This window comes from Bos javanicus, chromosome 28 (genome assembly GCF_032452875.1).
Source record: "Bos javanicus breed banteng chromosome 28, ARS-OSU_banteng_1.0, whole genome shotgun sequence".
NCBI lineage: Eukaryota > Metazoa > Chordata > Mammalia > Artiodactyla > Bovidae > Bos > Bos javanicus.
The window spans coordinates 29,954,561-29,979,044 of record NC_083895.1 but is presented as its reverse complement, the minus strand read 5'-3'; the positions used below and the strand labels follow the sequence as shown (position 1 = coordinate 29,979,044).

The 24,484-nt window shown below is 35.5% G+C and overlaps 1 protein-coding gene across 2 annotated transcripts in view; it reads left to right on the top strand.

Moving 5' to 3' along the window:
- MICU1 (mitochondrial calcium uptake 1) overlaps nt 1-24,484 on the top strand; it is a 217,163-nt gene that overhangs the window by 72,341 nt on the left and 120,338 nt on the right. For both annotated transcript variants that reach the window (XM_061405282.1, XM_061405281.1), the window contains one exon: nt 19,755-19,869. In XM_061405282.1, coding sequence (XP_061261266.1) covers nt 19,755-19,869 — 115 coding nt within the window. The remainder of the gene's footprint in view (nt 1-19,754; nt 19,870-24,484) is intronic.

Genomic DNA, 24,484 nt, shown 5'->3' with positions numbered 1-24,484 from the left:
AGCTTAGCCTTTTTTTTTTAACCTGAGATCATACAGTTGGTAATTGGTGGAGCCAAGAGTCCGAATTGGAACTCTGGCTCCTGCATCCACTGTCTTAAGCACTATGCTATTATCTATCTCCTTTCATGTATCTAAGCTGTTTGTCTATATGATCTAGTTGTAAATAGAAACTTCTCTTGTTAAATATTTCTTATAGTTTATTAACAGTGTTATTTGTGCAAAAAAGAACTTGGTGTTTTCACTTTGTTGAAGAATGCTAATTTTTTCTTCTTGGATTAAAAGCCTATGTTAACCTGAAAAACCACAGTGTTTAATTTTAAAGAAAGAAAACAAGAGATACACAAATTTCAATACCTGAATTTAGAAGAATTTCAACCTCACTGTCATTTCCTCCATTGTTTTCTCAAATGCCATGAATATCAATTGGCATTTTGAAAAATGCTGTGTCTTTTTTTTCCTTTTTCTTTTTTAATCGAAACCATCACTCTTAAAGTGAAGACTGTTATCTATATTTGAAAATTGGATCTTGGCTCATTAAAATGAAGATTACTTTCTATTGAGAAAATAATATTCCTGTTAGAAACTGAACTGTTTAGTCTTTCAAATGTTGATTGGTTTTGTGTTAAATGTTGCATCATTTGATTCAAGCTACTCTATAGCCTTTAGATAAGCAAAAGTTTACAATGTAATACATTACCAAAATGAAATCAAGTACCGGTTCAGCATTTCAGAAAATCCTTTTACACCTGTTGTACTTTTCTGTTTTATTTTTAGTCTCAGATTTTTTCATCTTCTTTCTTTCTCATCTGAAGTTCTTTAAATAATTTTAAAAACTATTTTCTCACTTTTCTCTCTTCTTACAAATTAGCAATTTTAGTTCTTTGTAGACACTACAGCCCTCAGAAAATCTGGTTTTGGTGTTTAAAATATTTTACAAGGGATGTACAATTTGAGCATCTCATAGCTACATATAAATGATTGGTAGATATTGTAGGTATGCTGAACTGAATTTGAAAAATACAGAATTATGGATTATTATATTTCTTAGTGTGTAAAAGCATAGGATGAGATTAATGTGGTTTTGGGTATAGACAATCTTGTATTCATATGTGAATTCTGCCACATACAACTTTGGGCAAGGGACTACTTAACCTCTGAGTATCAATTATCTTCTGTAACTATAAGAACAAGACAAAAGGCAAAGTATCTGACTCTACAGATTATAGCTATTTTGCATTACTTGGAGCCCTTTACTCAGTTTATGAAAGGAGTTAGCTGCTACTGTGTGTGTTATCTTCTTCATTTGTATGAAATGCTAGAGAAAAGCATGCTGCTGCTGCTAAGTCACTTCAGTTGTGTCCGACTCTGTATGACCCCATAGATGGCAGCCCACCAGGCTCCCCCGTCCCTGGGATTCTCCAGGCAAGAACACTGGAGTGGGTTGCCATTTCCTTCTCCAATGCATGAAAGTGAAAAGTGAAAGTGAAGTCGCTCAGTCGTGTCTGACTCTTAGCGACCCCATAGACGGCAGCCTACCAGGCTCCTCTGCCCGTGGGATTTTCCAGGCTGAGTTGATTGTCTATATGGCAAATATGGTTAGTAAACCAACAAATTTGCTGTCAAGTTAAAAAATATGTCATGAAATGACAATAAGATACCCTTAAAGGAAACCTTAATTAAAGAAATGGCTTGACTACCTATGAAAAAAATTTAAATATTTGCTTTCCCTTTTCTTTAATAAATTAATTATTCATGTATTCTCTTTTTATAGTGTTGTGAAGTTTTTCTGAAATTGTATGTTTTTAGGGGAAGGTTAAGAATTGAATTACTTGGGTTTTTGTTTTGTCCTACTGTACCTACTAGATAATATATAAAATATTTCTATATATTTCTCATTTCCTGTTTACAGATTTTCAGTCCTTTTATTACAAATCTCATTTGGTCCTTATATGTTATAATTGTTTGTGATACATGTATATTTAATTTAGGAGTTTTTGTTCATATAATCAATGTCAATTTTTTTCTTTTTCTCATCTTCTGATCAGGATTTCTGGCAGGTACCGACTCAGCAGCATGTGCTTTAAATTAATTAATGTTTCAAAACCCATAGTTATGGTGCAGGGATAAAGGTTCAGTGCATGCTTATGTCCTTTCCCTGCTCCCTTCAGAATGATTCAGTTCCTGTCACTTTAAATTAACGTACTTTCTCTCTAATATGACAGGTCAAATACTTCACAAGTCCTTGAGAATATAGAACCTAGCATAATTTAAAAGGAAGTTTTAACATTATGTGTCACACAAAAGTTAAAGAAACTGTTTTAAACATTGTATAGTAGATACTCAGTTGGGTCATTTAAATTGTCTTAGTAGGGAAGCCATGTTCCTGGCTGAACTGTAACAGGGATGGTGAGACAACTCCAAGTGAAAAATTAGTCCTTTTTCTTTCTTTTGAAATTTCTTAAGTAATAAATACAGATAGGCAGTTACTTAGTTGTACTTAACTCAGTAAAATGACTTAAGAGTAAACAGATGAAGCATTTAGAAATACTTCATTATTTTGCTTTTTTGAGCTAAACAACAGCTTTAACTTGGAAAAGCAACAAATACATAGAGAAAATGATGAAAAAGAATATACAGATTTGTAGGCTGACAAAGGAGAATTTCAAGGACACACGTAAGAAGTACTTTTCAAATTGATCTTTGAAGGTTTAGACTTCTTATAGTTTATAAACTACTAAAATGTATTTTAAAATATTCACCTAAAACATTACTCTTGCATTTCTTAATAAAAATATAAAACTTAATTAGAACATCTTTTGGCTTAAAATAATCAATTAGTGAAGATTACAGGGTGTTCTTTATTTTTATACAAAATTTTCCCTGTGCATGTATTTGTAGTAGTTTCCTTACCAACCCCTCAAACCATTCATCCTGTTAGTGGTTCTGTAGATTATCTTAATTTTCCTTTAACTACATTCTGAAACAAATCAACAAATACTTAAATTACTATATCAAAATAATTGATTGATAACCTCATGATCAATGTTCCTTAAGTCCAGAGATTTTGTTTTAGAATAGCTATGGCTCAACCATCATGCAAAGTGCTAAGGAGCATAAATCAAATGAGATGTTAACACCTGCGATTGAGGAAAGCCGCTTCCAGTTCTCTTATTTATGGCAGGACAGTTTGTAGGAAGCAGCTAAAAATTCTTTTTAATAAGCTTTTTGTATTAAAAATAATAAGATTTTTTTCTTAGAATAGGTAGTGGGGGAATTGTTGACTTACGTTGGGTTCTATAAACATCACTCATTTTGGTGACACTACTAAAAATTGTTTAAGCTTCCAAAGGTCAATGAGCAGTTACTTAATAGGAGAGGGCTTTCTTGCTTGCTTCCTTACAGGGATTTGTCCTTTGCATGCTAAGTTCCTGTTGCCTGTGGAAAGGCTGGAATCATTTTGTTGTTTCTTTTTCTGGTAGTACAGTATGAGTGCTATTCCTCAGATACAGCTAATGAATGGTGTCAATACTTATTATATTTCCGTAGGGAATGACTGTAATGTCTCTTTCCAGTCCCTGAGTTCCACCACTGCTAAAGTCTGTTGATTTAACCCTTGTCCTTGATTATTCATCTTGAACAAAGAAACAATAATATAATCATTAAGTGCTCCCAAGAAGGGTATAGTTTACATGGTTACCCCAAATATTAAGACTTCTAATAAGATGTCTTTAAATACATTTTTATTTTAGATTTTGTTGTGTTTGAATTTGGGATCAACTGTGAACCCATTTGATTTATCATTGTTGATTTGAAAGCATGAACATGACTAACCATTACATTTCCAGTGCGTTTTTGTTTAGCATTTCCATCATGAAACAAAATTTGAAATTCACTTCAATCTGAAAGGACTTTGTTCCAAACTAACTTAATTTTAAAAATCATTTTAGCACAAACATGCTAGCATCTTTGAACGTTACACAAATAGATTTTTATGAAAGTCACTCAAAACATTTTTTTTCTTCTAATGATGGTTAAAAATGATTTCTCAACTCATATGTGTTGATGACCTTTGATTGCAGAGGATAGTTCTTGGTTTGCATATTTATCTTCGCCATGGTGCATTTAAAAAAAAAAATTCTAAACTTAAAAAGCTTCTCCAATTATAAATCAACCTAACATCTACTAGTTAAGAAGATTATACAGAATCATTACATTCTTTTAGTGATACTTATTTTGCAAATTATTAAAATACGTGTTTGAACAAATCAAGACATAAAAATATGATGTGCACCTACATCATTAACTAGATTTTCATCTTCAAGATAAATAAGCTAATACAAGCTAAACCTCAAGATTAGTATTTTACAATAACTAACTGTTTTGTTCCAACAGTATTTGATCTGCATTATCAGTTTTAGAAATTGCAAATAGTTGGACTTCCCTCATAGCTCAGTTGATAAAGAATCTGCATGCAATGCAGGAGACCCAGGTACAATCCTTGAGTCAGTAGATCCCCCTAGAGAAGGAAATGACAACCCACTCCAGTATTCTTGCCTGGAGAATCCCATGGACAGAGGAGCCTAGCAGACTACAGTCCATGGGGTTGCAAGAGTCGGACATGACTTAACAACTAAACCACCATATAGACACCTGATGTATTTTTGTGCATTTGATATAATACAACATATAATACAACATACAATAGTTTGTGCATGGGTTCTGGAGTCAGATCATAACCTGTCCTGCCACTTTATAGCATTGTCACCTTGGGCTTCTTACTTCTCTAACCCTCAGTTTTATATCTGTTAAGTGTAGGTAGTAGTATCACCTATCTCATAGAATTGCAGTAAGAACTTAAAAGAGATAATAGAAGTGTTTAACACAATACCTAGCATAGAATGGACTTCCCCAATGGCTCAGAGGGTAAAGAATCTGCCTGCTATGCAGGAGACACAGGTTTGATCCCTGTGTTGGGAAGATTCCCTGGAGAAGAGAATGGCAACCTACTCCATTATTGTTGTCTGGAGAATTCCATGGACAGAGGAGCCTGGTGGGCTACAGTCCATGGCATCGCAAAGAGTCAGATACGACTGAGTGACTAAGTGTGCACGCAGAGAACATGCAAACTATAATTCTTAGTATGTCTTTAATCATTGGTGGTGTTCAAGGAATACCTGAAACTGTTTGACTTTGAAATGATTTAAAAGTTCTTCATCCAAAGGATTTCCTGGGAAATGGTAGTTTCTAGAACAGTGTAAATCAAGGATATGAACAGTGATCCTCAGAGTGAAGCTCTTTTTCTTTTTTCCTATGGTGTATTTTTTCTTGAAAGTGATTTTCCAAATAGAAGAAGGCGCAACACTATTGACTTATTTTTCAAAATTTGTATGTGAGGTCTTTTCCCCCATGGAGTGATAGGGAAGCCTTTTCTAACCCATGTGACTGAAATAAGTATTGCTGCTGAGCTCAGGACAGTTCTTTTCAGCACTGATTGATTTGAGTGGCCAACATTCAAAATTAAATTCTTAGATTTGGATAGCAGATAATCAATAATGGCAAAATATAGATTCTCCCACCCAGAGCTGCCTTGAAGAAAGTTCGCAGGCATAATGTGGTAGAAACTAACATGGTTGATGATTTTCCACATCTAGGGTTTTGATAACACCTCATCAGTTCTTACTGAAATAGATCATTTCAATAAAGTTATATCATTTCTTTGAAATGAATCTATTGCATTACACTTTTGAATTTTTATCATTGCTTTAATCAAATCTTCTGCCACTGTTTTATTTTTTTAAAAGCATCCTCATTTATTATCCTTATTCTCTCTAGCCATCTAGTTAATGAAGTAGGAAAGCATTTGTATTCTCGGAGTTTGGAGTTGTTCTTAGAGCTAAAGTGGCTAGAATTGGGACTGAAAAGAGAACGGCTTTCTGCAAGAGTGAAGTTTCCAGGATCTTAAGCATTCACGTTCTGTAGTTTGTTGCACAGAAATTTTTGTTTGTTGCCTCAAATTCAATAATACCTTTAAAAAGTTTGGAAACTGAGTTAGGAATAGAAGAAATCATGAACTATAAATTAGAAACATCTCAATTTAATTTTCATCTGACATATCCCCAAATTCTTTCTTTCTGCAAGTTCAAGTATGGGATAAAAGAAAAATAACAAGTGTTTTAACTGTGCAACATTTTCTGTTTGATTGAGAATAGTGTGATTGTTTAAGATTGATATCTTATAGGCTTTGGCACCTATCTATGCACCAACTAAACAATGAAGAGTGAGCATTAATTGCATGAGGAAATTGCTGACTTTTCTCTTTCTTTCTAACATCCTTCTTTCCTGGCCTTAACCCAGCCTTAGGTAGAAATACTGTTATCATTTGGAAATGATATGCAAACATTGCATCTTTTGGAAGAAGCATATTATTATCATTGTTTCTGAAATACAACCTCAAGTACTTCTTGAGGGATTTGGGCAGGCTTTGAAATGTATTTCAGCAACATAGAGAAATGTTAGTGTTAAAACAATCCAGTTATTTCCATCTCATAAAAGATGACACCTTAATTTAAATAGTAAAGCTGTGTTCTTTATCAGGTTTTCTATATACCAGAGATGTTTTGAAGTTCTAGATGATGTGTTAGCATCTATTTTGCTGGCACAGTCTATCAACTTTTATTCAACAGAAAAAAGTTTACCTTACACTATAGAACTTGAAAAGTAGATCTTAACTAGAATAAATAATTGAGGTTAAGCTCATAGATACAATTTTTTTCCTTTGGCTTTATCTAGTTGAGTCCTAGAAGGCAAAATTGTTGGCCTTATTTTGTTCAAACCTATTACAATACTCACTGTGTTTGAGCACAGTGAGTATTAACAAGTTTGTTTGAGTCGTGTCTGGAAATCCCAGTCCCAGGTCTCCTGATGGTCTCCTGCAATTTTAACCAGATATTTTATAAGTTTTTGTGATGGGTAAGAAACCAGAGTATGAATCTTTCAGCATAAAGCCATCCTGGTGAAACAATTTGAGGTTTTAGACTAACTGAGAAGTATATTACACATGTAATTGCTGATTTGTTCTAAGTTTACTCAAGTCTTTCAGCTTATCTGAAAAATTAAAAGATTTATATATGGTGCAGTTGAGATCAATACCAGGACTCCTATGAGGTTATTAATTTCTTTGTACTTGAGGTCAGTAATTTGAATGTTCTAGTGATATTGAGTCTGTTGCTATGTTTTAAAATTTAAAACATACAAGATCTAAGACTAGGTCATGTAAATGAATGGTAAAACAGTTAAATTTCATTTTAAGTCAGTGAGCCCACTGCTTTGAAATATTGTGCATAGTTTTGTTCTCCAAAAGGGGAATAACATTTGTCAGTAACTTGAATAGAAATTCTGTTGTGATCAGTTTATCTGCATTCTTTCAGAGATTCAGGTGATTGGAGTAGTGTTTGATATGCCGCTTCTAAGATACATAAAATAGTATAGTGCTCTGTAAGGTATCTGCAAGTACTGCTTCTTTTTAAAATACCCAATTCTGTTTAATTGTCAGCATATACACTGAAGTAGTTGCTAGAATCTTAACCTCAGGAACTTTAATATGAAATAAGTTTCTATAAATTTTTTTACTGAATAATATGTTAATATGTTGCTTAATCTTATATTGTATGGTCTTACAATAGAATTAGAATATATTCTATTTCTTTTAACTTTTATATAGATATCTTCCTTTTAGTTTGTTTTGTTATGTTCATTATCTATATTGAATTTATAACTTATATTGAATTAAGTATAAATCATTATGATAGGTTTTCCTAGTAAAAATGCATATTAATACTAAATGTTCATTAGTAACAAAAAATATAAATAACCATCTCTGAAACAGTGAGAGAAAATGAGCATCACCATCAGTCTGCTAAGGAAGACTATGTTTTACTTGCTCTGTGCCTCCTGAAGTGTATAAATGGTATTTGCTTAGAACAAAAGTGAGTTAAAATTTAGGCAAAGATAAAGCTTTATCCAAAAGATTAAGTGAAGGAACAGTTTACTTGACATTCTCAATTTGCAAAATGAAACATTGAGAAGACTTTAGAAATAAGAAAAAATAGCCAAAAACCTTCCTTCCACTGTCCTTTAAATCTTGATTTTCCATTTTCATCATACTTTGGTACTTTTAAAGATTTATTCATTGTTAAACTCAAATATATCTTTTTTCACAGATTCTCCTCTGGCTTTGTTGTTTGACTTGAGGATATCATTTTATGGTAGAATCGGGCATTTGATTTGAAAAGATCAGCTAAGAAACATTCATGCAACACAAAATAGTCTAAAAATTTATTTTCTTCTTTCCAAATCTTGACATTTTTATTTGATTCTCCTCCTAACTAATTTGATGGATCAGTTATGATGGTGTTATGATAGTTTTGGTGTTTGTGATTAATATATATTATGAATTTTATAAGAATTGTCTGAGTCTTGGAAACTTGAAAACCCACTTATAAGTTCTTAAGAGTTAATAGATAGTTGTATAATCATAAATGTACCTGAACTACTCTTTGGTATGTGGATGCCTCAGAAAACATAATGTAACTTCTCTCCCTCTCTCCTTCTGCCCCCACCCCAACTCCAGAAGTATGGAGAAACAGTGCAGACCTTTACTAAAGAGACAGAAGACTGTTGCACAGGGCACATCACAAAGCATGACTAATTTAAAAGTCCTCTTTAAACATCTTTGTTTCTTGTTTTCAAAGAGCTACTGCAAAATACGTGTTCTCTGTCCGTCCTCACACACACGTGTGCCCGTATGTGCTCACCTGCCTTCTTTTCTCCGTTTTCCCAGCTTTGATGCTTTCTATTCCTCTCTGGTCATGTCTCCTTATCCTTTTTGGCTCACCTTTCAAGATTCCTTTTTCCTTTTATATTTATTCTCCCAGATGTCTTCTTCAACTTTTTCTTATGTAGAGCAATTTGACCTTCTTTTGGCCTTTCCTGGTCCCTATAGCTGTACTCAGTACAGCAGAGGTCTTGTATATAGCCCTGCAAACAGAAATATTTTCTCATTTAGAGGGCTTTTCTCTAGGAGAAAAATCACACTAACTGTACTAGCACTGTAAAGTGTCAATGTAAAATAGCCCCTATGGTCTGATAGTAATTCTCAATCAGTATACAATTTAAGGTCTGTTCAGTGACATCTTTATTATCTCTGCAAATTTTATAATTGCCCCAATGGTGGAGGTGATTAGACCTAAACTATAACCCTAAATGCATCTCATGCAGAGTCTCTCAATCTACATTATTTATATTTTGGAAAACAATCATATGCTTTGCTAGTAATCAAAAGACCTTCAAAAGAAATAGGCTGCTCAAGTCAGAAGCTGTTAAAGAAGAGTGGATGCACACTTATATGTAAATGGATTTTTAATAAAGGTACCAAATTAATTAAATGGAGAAAGGAAGATGTTTTCAGCAAATGGCTTAGAAACAACTATGTATCTTTATTTTAAAAAATAAACCTTACCACCTTACTTCACTATACACAAAATTCTTTTGAAATGGATCATAGACCTAAGAATAAAATCTAAAACTATAAGGCTTCTAAAAAAAACCAGAGAATATTTTTATGGACCAGGGATAGGCAGAAATTTATTAGATAGAATACAGAAAGCAATAGCCATAAGGGGAAAATTGAAAAATTAGATTCGATGAAGGTTTAAAACTTCTGATTATTGATATACAATAGAAATTATAAGCCACAGACTAATAGAATGTACTTTTAGTACATATTTGATTGTATTTGTTATCTGTTACCCAGTAATAAATCCAAACCTTAGTGGCTTAAGACAATTATTATTTCTTGTCTCATGCTTTCTGTGAATAAGAAATTGGGGACCAGTTTGCCTACATGATTTTGGCTCAGTCTTTTCCATTAAGTTGCAGTAAGGTGTTGGCTAGGACCTTAGTCATCTAGCTTGACTAGGGGTATAAGATTCATTTCTAATGTAGCTCACTCAGATGGTTGATAAGATAGTACTGTTACTGAGAGGCCTCAGATCCTCTCTCTGTAGGCTTTCCATAAGCCTGCTTCTTGATTGTTCTGTTCTGATGACAGCTGGCTTCCCTCCAGCAGAGCAAGGTGCCTTTTATGCATTAACATCAGAAGTCATACATTATCACTTGAACTGTATCCTATTAGTTACACAGACCAGCCCTGATTCAATGTGGGAAGAGACTAGATCTACATAAGGACATGGATACCAGAAGGCAAAAAACACTGGGGTCATTTTGGAGACACTGAAAAGAGTCTCACGTCTGGAACATACCATGATCAGTAATAAAAAGACAAACAACCCAATTAAAAATGGGCAGAAGACTTGAACAGATACTTCCTAAAGAAAGATAAATTAATTGCCAATAAACTGAGTGCATAAAGTGCATAAAACAGTCATCAGAGAAATGCTCAATAAAACCATGATGAGAGAACCACTAAAATGGCTAAATTAAAGAAAGTGGCAACATAAATTTTGACAAAGATGTGTTGCAGCTAGAACTCATACTCAACTTTCAGTTCAGTTCAGTCTCTCAGTTGTGTCTGACTCTTTGTGACCCCATGAATCGCAGCACACCAGGCCTCCCTGTCCATCACCATCTCCCGGAGTTCACTCTGACTCAAGTCCATCGAATCAGTGATGCCATCCAGCCATCTCATCCTCTGTCATCCCCTTCTCCTCCTGCCCCCAATCCCTCCCAGCATCAGAGTCTTTTCCAATGAGTCAACTCTTCACATCAGGTGGCCAAAGTACTGGAGTTTTCAGCTTCAGCATCATTCCTTCCAAAGAAATCCCAGGGCTGATCTTCAGAATGGACTGGTTGGATCTCCTTGCAGTCCAAGGGACTCTCAAGAGTCTTCTCCAACACCACAGTTCAAAAGCATCAATTCTTCAGCACTCAGCTTTCTTCACAGTCCCAACTCTCACATCCATACATGACCACTGGAAAAACCATAGCCTTGACTAGATGGACCTTTGTTGGCAAAGTAATGTCTCTTCTTTTCAATATGCTATCTAGGTTGGTCACAACTTTTCTTCCAAGGAGTAAGCGTCTTTTAATTTCATGGCTGCAGTCACCATCTGCAGTGATTTTGGAGCCCAAAAAAATAAAGTCTGACACTGTTTCCACTGTTTCCCCATCTATTTCCCATGAAGTGATGAGACCAGATGCCATGATCTTAGTTTTCTGAATGTTGAGCTTTAAGCCAACTTTTTCACTCTCAACTTGCAAGTAAAATAACAAGTAAAAAAGTTACAACTTGGAGGAAAGTCAAAATAGCCAAAATCTGAAACATGCCTGTGTTTAATCAATAAAGGAATGAATAAGTTTTGGTATTACTGTGTGTATTAGTATTAGATGCACAATATAATTAATACACAAAACAAATTGCATAAATTATTTTTATTTTGTCGAGTTATTATACTACTCTGCAATCAAAATTAATGAGTTGCTCGTTAATAGAGTGTGGATGAATCTCCCCAGCACTATGCTAAGCCATAGAAGCTGCACACTGAAGCATATGTGTTGATGATACCATTTGTAGGCAGTTCTAGAACAGGCAAAACTAATCCGTGGTGCAAAAATATGGTGGGAATTAACTGTGAAGGGGCATAAAGGAAACATCAGGGGTGGTTGAAATGTCCTGCAACCCAAATATAGTATGTACCTGGGTTAGTCAGATATGTGTTTATAGAACTCATTGAATTGTATATTGGATTTGTGCATTTCACCATAAGTGGATTTTACTTAAAACTGTAACAAATATTGAACTCTACATTTGTTTTTTGCGGAGATAATTAACAACTGTGAAACTATCTTTCTTGTATTCTAAGCCTGAGCAAATGAGTAAATGTATTGCAGATAATGGGAATCAGTTTTCTCCCCTTTGGAGAAGGGAGTAACATGTATAAAGGGCAAGACTAAACTGTACTCTGTGATATTAAAATGGAATTAGAGCTACTATGAATTCATAGTTTATAATAGATATGATTATAATCATGAGGAAATACCAGCCTAATTCAAATTGAGGAATATTTTACAATATAATTCACCTGTACTTTTCAAATTGTTCAAGGTCAAAAACTGTAAAGAAACCAAATATAGTCATGAATCTGGAAGGGGATGTACATGCTAGGGCTGAATGACTACTAAGAGGAAAACCTCAACAGACCCTAAACTTTCATCTCTGGCTGATGTGTAGCTTCCATGAAAACAAGAAGTCAAAGGTAGAATGGTAAACAATGGGTAAGCATTGAAAGAATGCCCACCACAAAGCCAATCTGCAAGCATCTAGAGAGTTTGTCTTTCCCACCCTTTGGATCCAGGAACTTAAGGAAATCTCTGTCAGATCATCAGCTGGTAATGAAACAGAGATTTGAGTGACTATGCTTGACAAAGTGTTTACAGAAGAATTTAGAGAAATTATTAAAGAAATGACTACAACCCACACAAGCACCAACAACAAACCCTGAGCAGGTGGGAGAACCCTATTTCCAGAATTACCACATTATAATATAGAAAACGTTCAATTTTCAGTAAGAAATTATGCTTGAAAGTATGACTCAGGAAAAGAATAGGAACTATCCTTGAGAAAACTCAGATATTGAACCTACTATAAACAGACTTTAAATCAACTGTCCTAAGTATCCTCAAAGAGCTAAAGGAAAGTACACTAATGAACCTAAGGGAAACAAGGAGAATGAGTTTTGCTGCTGCTGCTGCTGCTAAGTCGCTGCAGTTGTGTCTGACTCTGTGAGACCCCATAGACGGCAGCCCACCAGGCTCCCCTGTACCTGGGATTCTCCAGGCAAGAACACTGGAGTGGGTTGCCATTTCCTTCTCCAATGCATGAAAGTGAAAAAGAAAGTGAAGTTGCTCAGTCGTGTCCGACTCTTAGCGACCCCATGGACCGCAGCCTACCAGGCTTCTCTGTCCATGGGATTTTCCAGGGAAGAGTACTGGAGTGGGGTGCCATTTCCTTCTCCAGTGCATGAAAGTGAAAAGTGAAAGTGAAGTTGCTCAGTCATGTCTGACTCTGAAGTAATAGCAATAAAGAGATACAAATTGTATTTTAAAAAAAAAATATCAAATAGAAATTCTGAAACTAAACATTTCCTATAGCTGAAAGGAAAATTTTAGTGAAGGGGTTCAACAGCAGATTTGAATACACAGGAAAAATCTTCAGTGAATGTGAAGGTGGGTCAATTAATACCATCCAGTCTGAAAAAACAGAAGAAAAAAAAATTGAAGAGAAATGGACACAGCTTAAGAAACTATGTGACACTACCAAGTATACCAACATATGTATAATAGGAATTTCAAAGGGCAAGGAGAGAAGAAAAGGGGCAGAAAGAGTATTTGAAGATATAATGGCTGAAAACGTTCCAAATTCAATGAAATATATGAATCTACACATCCAGGAAGCTGAATAACTCCCAATAGGAAAAAATCAGAGACCCACACTGAGACACATAATTACTGTCAAAAGCTGAAGTTGCTGAATCTTGAAAACAGCAAGAAAGAAGCAACTTACAACATACAACCTGTACACAGTAAGATTAACAACCAGTTTCTCTTCAGATACTATGGAGGACAGAGGGCTGACATATTTAGAGTACTGAAAGAAAAAATTGTCAACCAAGAATTCTATACCTACAAAATTATTCTTCAAAAATGAAGGAGATAGATATTAAACCATTCACAGATTAAGAAAAACTGAGGGAGTTTGTTGGTAGTAGCTCTACTCTACCCCAAATGCTAAAATGAGTACTTTAAGGCTGAAATGAAAGGACACTAGATAATAACTTGAAGCTATATTAAGAAATAACACTAGCAAAGATAACAACATAGGTAAATTAAAAAGGCAATATTTTATTTGTAGTGTATAACTCCTGTTTATCCCTCTGTGATTTAAAAGACAAATGTGTAAGACAGTAATTAAAAAATCTATGTTAATGGTCACACTGTATAAAAATGTAATTGTGAAAATACTATAAAGGAAAATGGAACTCTACAAGAGTAGAATTTTTTAAAATACTGTTCAAGTTGGTATTTATTCAAACTAGATTGCTGTAAATTTAAGATGTTAATTGTAATCCACAGAGTGGCCACTAAGAAAATAACTAGGTATGGTTCCATTTACATGAAATACCCAGAAAAAGTAAATCCATAAAGACAGAAAGTACATTAGTGGTTTCCAGGGGCTAGAGGGAGGAGCAGTGGAATGTGACTAAATGGATAAGGGGTTTCCAAATGGGGTGATGAGAACATTCTGGAACCAGGTAGTGGTGGTGGTTATATAATGTTTTTATTGTACTTAATACCACCAAATTGTACATTTTAAAATGGTTAACATGGTAAATTTTATGATAAGTACATTTTACCACAGGTTTAAAAAATTATGAGAAAAAAAAGAGCATGGTACTGGCATAAAAATAGACACATAGATCAGTGGAGTGAAATGAGGAATCCAGAAATAAGCGCACATATATATGGTCAATTTGTTTTCAACAAGAAATAAATGGTAAAAGAATAATCATTTCAATAAATGGTATGGGCTCAACTGGATATCACATGCAAAAGAATGAATTTAGTCCCTATCTCTCATTAATACAAAGTTAACTCAAAATAGATCAGTGACCTAAATATAAAAGCTAAAACTGCAGAACTGTTAGAGAAACAGGTAAATCTTCATGATCCTGGATTTTGTGATGAAGTCTTTGATATGACATTAAAAGCACAAGCAATAAGAGAAAAAAAATAGACAAGTTGAGCTTCATCAATATTTAAAATTTCTGTGCACCAAAGAACATAATCAGGAGAGTGAAAGGCAATGAGCAGAATGAAAGAATTTATTTGCAAACCCTATATCAGATACATGTTTAGTATATAGAATATATAGAGAACCTTACAACTCAACAACAGAAAACAAATAACCCGATTCAAAAAAATGGGCAAAGGATTTGAATAGATATTTCTCCAAAGAAGATAATACAAATCGCCAACAGACACATGAAAAGATGCTCAACATCATTAGACAGTAGGGAAATGTAAATCAAACCACAATAAGATACAAGTTGGCACTCACTAAGATGGATATAATTTAAAAAATGAAGAAAAGAAACTCAGGATGTGGAGAAATTGGAACCATTTTACATTGCTGGTAGTAATGCAAAATGGTATAGCTGCTGTGGAAAACAGTCTGGCCACTCTGCAAAAACATAAACATAGATGTGTGATATGACTCAGCAGTTCCATTCCCAGATATATACCCAAAAGAATTGAAAGCAGATACTCAAACAAATACTTGTACATGAATGTACATAGTAGCATTATTCACAACAGCCAAAAGGTGGAAACAACTCAAATACCCTTTAATGGATGAATGGATAAACAATTTATGGTACATATACAATGGAATATTATTTGGCAATAAAAAGGAATGAAATACTGATTGCTGCTACAACACAGATAGACCAACAAAAACCCTGATCTGCAAAAGAAACCAAATTTTTAAAGCCCACACATTTTCTGGTTAAATGGTTAGAATGCTGAATTTTATGTCATGTGAATTTTACCACAATGGAAAATAATAATAAACCTCCAAAGGGAAAAACAAAGATGGACAAAGAAAGCTATTTTGGATTAGTGGAGATTAAAAAGACATGACAACTAAAGGCCATTTGTGTTTGTGGACTACACCCTGGACTAGAGGGAAGGTTCAGTTCAGTTCAGTCGTGTCCGACTCTTTGCAACCCCCTGGACTGCAACATGCCAGGCCTCCCTGTCCATCACCGACTCCTGGAGTCTACTCAAACTCATGTCCATTGAGTCGGTGATGCCATCCAACCATCTCATCCTCTGTCATCCCCTTCTCCTGCCTTCAATCTTTCCCAGTATCAGGGTCTTTTCAATTGAGTCTGTTCTTTGCATCAGGTGCCCAAAGTATTGGAGTTTCAGCTTCAATATCAGTCCTTCCAGTGAATATTCAGGACTGATTTCCTTTAGGATGGACTGGTTGGATCTCCTTGCAGTCCAAGGGACTCTTCAAGTGTCTTCTCCAACATCACAGTTCAAAGGCATCAATTTTTTGGCACCCAGCTTTCTTTATAGTCCAACTCTCACATCCATACATGATTACTGGAAAAACTGCAGCTTTGACTAGACCTTTGTTGGCAAAGTAATGTCTCTGCTTTTTAACATGCTGTCTAGGTTGGTCACAACTTTTCTTCCAAGGAGTAAGCATCTTTTAATTTCATGGCTGCAGCCACCATCTGCAGTGATTTTGAGCCCCAAAAAGTAAAGTCAGCCACTGTTTCCACTGTTTCCCCATCTATTTCCCATGAAGTGATGGGACCAGATGCCATGATCTTCGTTTTCTGAATGTTGAGCTTTAAGCCAGCTTTTTTACTCTCCACTTTAACTTTCGTCAAGAGGCTCTTTAGCTCTTCTTCACTTTCTGCCATAAGGGTGGTGTCATCTGCATATTTGAGGTTATTGATATTTCTCCCAGCAATCTTGATTCCAGCTTGTGCTTCATCCAACTCAGAATTTCTCATGATGTACTCTGCATATAAGTTAAATAAGCAAGGGGACAATATACTGCCTTGACGTACTCCTTTTCCTATTTGGAACCAGTCTGTTGTTCCATGTCTGAGTAAGTTCTAACTTACTTCCTGACCTGCATACAGATTTCTCAGAACGCAGGTCAGGTGGTCTGGTATTCCCATCTCTTGAAGAATTTTCCACAGTTTGTGGTGATCCACACAGTCAAAGGCTTTGGCATAGTCAATAAGGCAGAAATAGGTGTTTTTCTGGAACTCTCTTGCTTTTTCAATGATCCAGCAGATGTTGGCAATTTGATCTCTGGTTCCTCTACCTTTTCTAAAACCAGCTTGAACATCAATTTCACGGTTCACATATTGCTGAAGCCTGGCTTGGAGAATTTTGAGCATTAGTTTACTAGCGTGTTAGATGAGTGCAATTGTGTGGTAGTTTGAGCATTCTTTGACGTTGTCTTTCTTTGGGATTGGAATGAGGAATGACCTTTTCCAGTCCTGTGGCCACTGCTGAGTTTTCCAAATTTGCTGGCATTTTGAGGGCAGCACTTTAGCTCAACTGGAATTCCATCACCTCCACTAACTTTGTTCGTAGTGATGCTTCCTAAGGTCCAGTTGACTTCACATTCCAGGATGTCTGACTCTAGGTGAGTGATCACACCATCGTGATTATCTGGGTCATAAAGATCTTTTTTGTATAGTTCTGTGTATTCTTGCCACCTCTTCTTAATATCTTCTGCTTCTGTTAGGTCCATAGAAGGAAAGTATTAATAGCTAAAAAGTAAATTACTGAGATAGTTTGCTAAATTTGATAATAGGCTGTGGATTACAAGTAATAATATGTATCAGTGTTAAATATCCTGATTTTATCAAATTTCTATAGGAAATATTTATTGAAGTATTGAAGTCTAAAGGGGCATGGCTCCAAGTTTTGATATAATATAAAAGAAGATATGTAAAATGATAAAGCAGATAAGGAGATATGTAAACTGTTGGTGAATGTGAGTAAAAAGCATATGGGAGTTCCTTATACAGTTCTCTCCACTTTTCTGAGTTTGAAATTACATCAAAATTAAAAGTTATAAACTTAAGATTTGTCTTTTTATTTTCTGAGCAGCAGCATGGTCCAGATGATTCTTAGAAAAATAATATTGGATATGTTTTTTTGGCCTGGTTTCCTCCTTTCAGTTTGTCCTTAGATTTTTGTCTAAGATTTTGTCTTAAGATTTTTGTTTCTCAACTTCTGGATCCCAATGTACTATTTATTTTCTTTTATTATAGCAGTTTCTCTATAAGATTATTACATAATTAATATGGGTTACTCAGCTTCTATTGATATTTATTCTAACAAGTAAGATTGTATGCCTTTGACAGCCTATTCTCATTTTGTGTATTTTTTTCTAGTTCACATGCTTTTCCTTTGCAGTATCTTGGATAATGTTAAAAAATGTACAATTTTCTTTTGAGAAATTAAAATATTAACTTGCCAGTGAACAACTTTGCTTCTCTTTTCATCCAGTAGCCTTTTTTTGTCTGAAATTTGTGTTTAATCTGTTGGTAAAAGATCAAGTGTGATATGAGGTCTAACCTTAATTGGACTGTGGGCTCATTTTTGGTTTTGGCTCAAGCAAGTAATCTCTAAATGCTGTTAGGCCAGACCAGGCTTTCTGCCCATCACAAATGAGTCAGAGAAGCCCTTTCCTAAGTAGAAACTGCCATCAAAACCTCTTACTGCTTCATTGGCATTCAACTGTGGATTTTTGCCTTTTCCATCGTTGCTGTTTCATATTATAAGCAAATATCCAGGAGAGGCTATTTTGAGGGGGTTTACTAAGAAGATCATGATGATTCATTTGGTCCTCATGTCTTCCATTGGTTAACCACTTTTCTTTCCTTTGTGTGTATGATGGGATCTTCACTAGACAGAGGTAACCTATTGGGTGGCTGTGTACCTGGATGATGGTGTGGTCGTGCTTGTTGGTTTAGTTTCCATGATGCTCCTCCCAAGGTTATGCCTGCAGTGCTGCTGCTTACTTTGTGCTTGCATGATATTACTTTGACTGCGCTTTGTTGGTTTGGGTTTTTAAAACCTCCTTTCCCTTTTTTTGGTACCTAGAATAATTCCTGAAATTTCTTTGGTTGGTCCAAAGTGAGTCAAACTTATAAAAATGAGTTTCAAGTCTAACTCTTCCATGGATCCTTTTCAGTTTTTGAAAGTATCATTGATGTCACCTCTTAAGTTTCTGGTCTGGTAGGGAATTATAAAAAAAAAAAGGGGGGGGGGTAGGTTTCCCTTAAACACCCAGGAATAGACTGCTTCCCGGATAGACCATTTCTGAACCTGAGAATGGTTCTCAGAGAGAGCTGACAGAGCTGTCTCTGAGAGAGAGACCTGAGAGAGCTAACAAACTCTCTTTGTTAGCTTGTAGATTAAAGAAAATAAATACATACATAGAGTTAATACTAAGTTATAGGAGAGTTTCTTCAAATAGCTAAAATTTAGGAGGCTCCGCCAAAGTAACAGTAAATATGACTAAATTATATCATGCCTAAAGCTTGATGTGTATGTCTGATTTGACATATTTCAGAGGTGCTATTTACTCTGTAAACTGTTCTACATTTCAAAAACTAAGATTCTTGGGGTTCATAAGATAAAAGTTAAAATTAATATTTCAGAAATTAATTTTCTGAGCATTTGGGTGGGTGCTGACAATAGTTGCTAACTTCTTCATTTCTGATCACTAGTTCTAATCATTAGTTGTTTTTCTTGGGTGTTTAGAACTGATTTTTTTTTTTCTCTACCTTATATACCTCTATAGAAAAAGGTGGATTGTTTTTCAAACTCAGAAACAAATTCAGACCTGAAATGGGCCTGTTACATGTTAAATGGCAGGAGTTCATAAAACTGAAAACTTTCCATTGCTCACATTAAGCCAGTGTTGGAGCAAATAAACAAAATCATCTTTTGCTTATAATTTTAATCATCTTAAAAACTGTAAAGGATCCATTAATTTGGAATGGCCATCAGAGAAATGCTTATAATAAATAGCATAAAACTGTCAGATAAATGATCATTCATCTCTAACTATTTATATTCTCATTCTGTTATATCTCCTTTTTATCTTTTGGTTGGACCCATACATTCAATAGAAAATTGCCCAGGAACGAGAAAAATTTGCTGATGAAGGCAGTATATTTTACACCCTTGGAGAATGTGGACTTATATCCTTTTCAGACTACATTTTCCTTACGACTGTTCTTTCGAGTAAGTATGAACTTTTTATTCACTTACAGGTAGCATACAGGACTATAAAAAGAGTTAAGTTGATTGGAGGAGGAAACAAAACATGTTTGCAAAGTTAATGAATGATGTTACATCAAATTTCATTTGTTTTGGATTCTCTATAACTTGTATATAGAACCACCCGAAAAACAGGGAGGAAAATAAAGTATCCAGGTAAAGTTAGAAGAAAACAAAAAAGCAACTGTGAAGTTACCTTTTAACTGTTTGAAGCTCAAGATAATTTATACATTGCCTGCTCCTTTAGCCTTCATTAATGTTTATACTTCCTCAGTAAAACACATATTAATCTAGTATTTCCTTTACTAAAGATGATTGGCTCAGTTGTTCTAATTGTGTTGAACATTCATTTTTGAACCTTGGAAGATTACTTCTTAAAACACAAAACTCAGGTTTTACTCCTTTAGAGCACTGATGAATTTCTGATTATTCTAGGCTAAACAGTTTTGTTGATTAGTATGCTACTGTAAGTGTTCTTAGCATTATTTCCCTTTAGTATGACTTTGTTTTAACCATTCAGGAAAAAAAGTGTATGTCTCTAGCTCTCTGTGTACATTCCATTGAAATCCACCTAACTTGATCCAAAGAGATCTGATACTTGAAAGAAGTGATTCTCAATTTTTTCCCCATGGAGGACAGAACCAAATAAAAATAAGCACCTCTTCCTACTCTTCTCCAGAGTAGGCATCTATAAAGATAAAACTGTAAACAGTTTTCCAAACTTATGGTTTCCAGTGGGGAAGGGATGAGGAGGGGTAAATTGGGAGATTGGGATTGACATATATACTACTGTATATAAGTGTGTTAGTCGCTCAATCATGTCCACCTCTTTGCAACCTCATGGACTATAGCCCACCAGGCTCCTCTGTCTATGGAATTCTCCAGGCAAGGATACTGGGGTGGTTTGCCATTTCCTCCTCCAACTGTATATAAAATAGATAAGTAATAAGGACCTACTGTATAGCACAGGGAACTCTTCTCAATACTCCATAATGACCTATATGGGAAAAATATCTAGAAAAGAGTGAATATATGTGTAACTGAGTTACTTCGCTGTATAGCAGAAACTAACACAACATTGTATATCAACTGTACTCCATAAAAAAATTTTTTAAACTATAAACAATTTTCAGTAAGTGATACACAGTTCTTGCCATAGCTGTGACTCTTCTTTCCTCCAATTTACAGAAAAAATGAAGAAATATAGACTGATATGCTTTACCATAGCTGTCCCTGAGTACCAAAGTAATTGACACATGTATACCTGTAGCAGATTCATGTTGATATATGACAAAACCAATACAATATTGTAAAGTTAAAAAAAAAACATTTGTAGTGGACCAGTGCTCTAGCAGCACAGATATATATTAACTTGTTATGAAGACCCAAAATAGTAAACTGAAAGCACATTTATGATCTTATATTTTGTATTATTAATATTATTTTGATGCATTTTCAAAACAGACTTCAGTTCAAATCCTGGCCCCACCACTTCTTACCTATGATTAAGTGTCAGGAAGACCACAGAGCAGAATCTTCAGTTTCTGCTGAAGATAGAAACTGCACATTGTGTAGCTCCCTAAATTCAGATTTTTTTTTAAAAGTCACATTGACTTGTGAGTACTGGGAACCCCTCCAAGTAGCTCTACAGGTCTGGACACCTTTACTTCTTCGTACTCAGCTCCTGGCTTAACCTTGGTGTGTGATTTACAAAAAATGCTTAATATTACAATCTCATATACTTTCTGTATTTTTCAGGATGAGAAAATACGATAAGGATATGATTTTTAAGATTTTCTCTTTTCACTAGTTTTAAGCATTTTGATTATTACATGCTTTTAGTATTTCTCTTCCCTCATTGCAGGCAGACTCTTTACCATCTGAGCCACCAGGGAAGCCCCGTATTTCTCAGCCTTAGCACTGTTGATGTTTTAGGCAGGGTAACTGATTTTTGTGAGGGCTGTCCTTTCCATTATAGGATGTTTAGCAGCGTTCCTGGCCTCTGCGCGTTAGATGCCAGTCATGCACACTCCCCCACCCAGTTGTTGCAAACAAAAATGTCTTTGTCAAATGTCCCCAGAGGAGTAGGAATGGGGAGGAATAATCCCTGGTTGAGAACCGCTGATGTAGTTTTTAGCAGGGCTGTTTGGTTTTCGTTTCATTATGTACCTCTGTATAGTGTTCTTGTGTTGCTTGTCTTGGGATTCTTTGAGTTTTGGGGTCTGTGGGTTTATAGTTTTCATCAAATTTGGAAAAATTTCAGCTATTTCACCAAATACTTTTCTTTGAGGACTTCAATTGCACCTGCATTTTCCTTATATCAACCATGTAATGTTTGTAGTTTACTATCTTCATTTTACAGATGAGGAAATTGAGGCATACAAAACAATTAAAAACTTGCAATAAATGCTGGAGAGGGTGTGGAGAAAAGCGAACCCTCTTACACTGTTGGTGGGAATGCAAACTAGTACAGCCACTATGGAGAACTGTGTGGAGATTGCTTAAAAAACTGGAAATAGAACTGCCATACGACCCAGCAATCCCACTGCTGGGCATACACACTGAGGAAACCAGAATTGAAAGAGACACATGTACCCCAGTGTTCATTGCAGCACTGTTTATAATAGCCAGGACATGGAAGCAACCTAGATGTCCATCAGCAGGTGAATGGATAAGAAAGCTATGGTACATATACACAATGGAGTATTATTCAGCCATTAAAAAGAATACATTTGAATCAGTTCTAATGAGGTGGATGAAACTGGAGCCTATTATACAGAGTGAAGTAAGCCAGAAAGAAAAACACCAGTACAGTATACTAACATATATATATGGAATTTAGAAAGATGGTAACGATGACCCTGTATGCGAGACAGCAAAAGAGACATAGATGTATAGAACAGTCTTTTAGACTCTGTGGGAGAGGGTGAGGGTGGGATGATTTGGGAGAATGGCATTGAAACATCTATATTATCATATGTGAAACGAATCGCCAGTCCAGATTTGATTCATAATCCAGGGTGCTTGGGGCTGGTGCACTGGGATGACCCAGAGGGATGGTACAGGGAGGGAGGTGGGAGGGGGGTTCAGGATGGGGAACACGTGTACACCTTTGGTGGATTCATGTCAATGTATGGCAAAACCCATACAATATTGTAAAGTAATTAGCCTCCAATTAAAATAAATAAATTTATATTTAAAAAAAAAAACTTGCCTCAAGTCCCACAGTAAGAAAATGATTTAGGGCTTGAACCCAGGCCACTCCAGCACATGGGCTTCTGTCACTTGGCTTTACTGCTGTGGTCACATTTTCAGCAGTGATAAGCTACCATAGTGCCTCTTCTTTCTCTAAAACTGAGCTGTGGAAAGACTGGTCATAAACTCTCCTGTAGATAATGGGCAGTTCAGGCATTCTTAAAATCTGTATGTTTTGCACTGCATTGTTTACTTTATTTAACACATCATGGAGGGAAATATGCCACAGAAATGACATTGAGATCAGTTATTTCCCACGTCCTAATTGCTGCTAGAATGATAAGTGAGGCATTCAGTGAATCCACCTTTTTGTGAATAACAAGGAATCGTTACATCTAAATACACTTCTTGCAAGGTCGTCAGGCAAAAGGAAATGCAATCCTTTAAACACCAAAAGCTTTGCTAAGGAGTAGCTTGGGCCTTGGAGAATACGTTAGCGTATTTATTCATCTGTTACTCTAATGAACAACATGGACCATTCTTCAGATTTCTAATGGAAAACCAGCTAGAGCAATGTGAACAGCATAACCCATATAATACAAGACTGTTGTATTTCTAATTATCTGGGTTTTTTTTTTTTTCAAAATTAATAGAATCAGTGGTGTTCAAGAATTTGCTATCAGTTTTAGAAGTTTCATTTTTTAGCTAAACAAGAATTTTTTTGACTCACACCCAGAATAATAACCAATTTGGCAGCAATATCTTGTGCTTATAATAAGCAGTGACATAAATTTCTCACTCTTCTCTGTATGTACTTTGGATAATGGGTGCCTTCTCTGGCCAGCCTAAAATTTTAAATACCTTTTATCCTGTCATACACACACACTTACACATACACATCTCCTAAATCCCTCTTTTGCTCTCTTTTTTCTCCTTGGCATTTGTCATGATTTCACATTCTATATCAGTTTAGTTTTGTTCAGTCACTCAGTCGTGTCCAACTCTTTGTGACCCCATGGACTGCAGCACGCCAGGCTTCTCTGTCCATCACCAACTCCCAGAGCTTACTCAAACTCATGTCCATTGAGTCAGTGATGCCATCCAACCATCTCATCTTCTGTTGTCCCCTTCTCGTGCCTTCAGTCTTTCCCAGCATCAAGGTCTTTTCCAGTGAGTCAGTTCTTCTCATCAGGTGCCAGAATATTGGAGTTTCAGCTTCAGCATCAGTCCTTCCAATGAATATTCAGGACTGATTTCCTCTAGGACTGACTGGTTGGATCTCCTTGCAGTCCAAGGGAGTCTCTTTGCAGTCCAAGGCACTCTCAAGAGTCTTCTCCAACAACACAGTTCAAAAGCATCAATTCTTGGATGCTCAGCTTTCTTT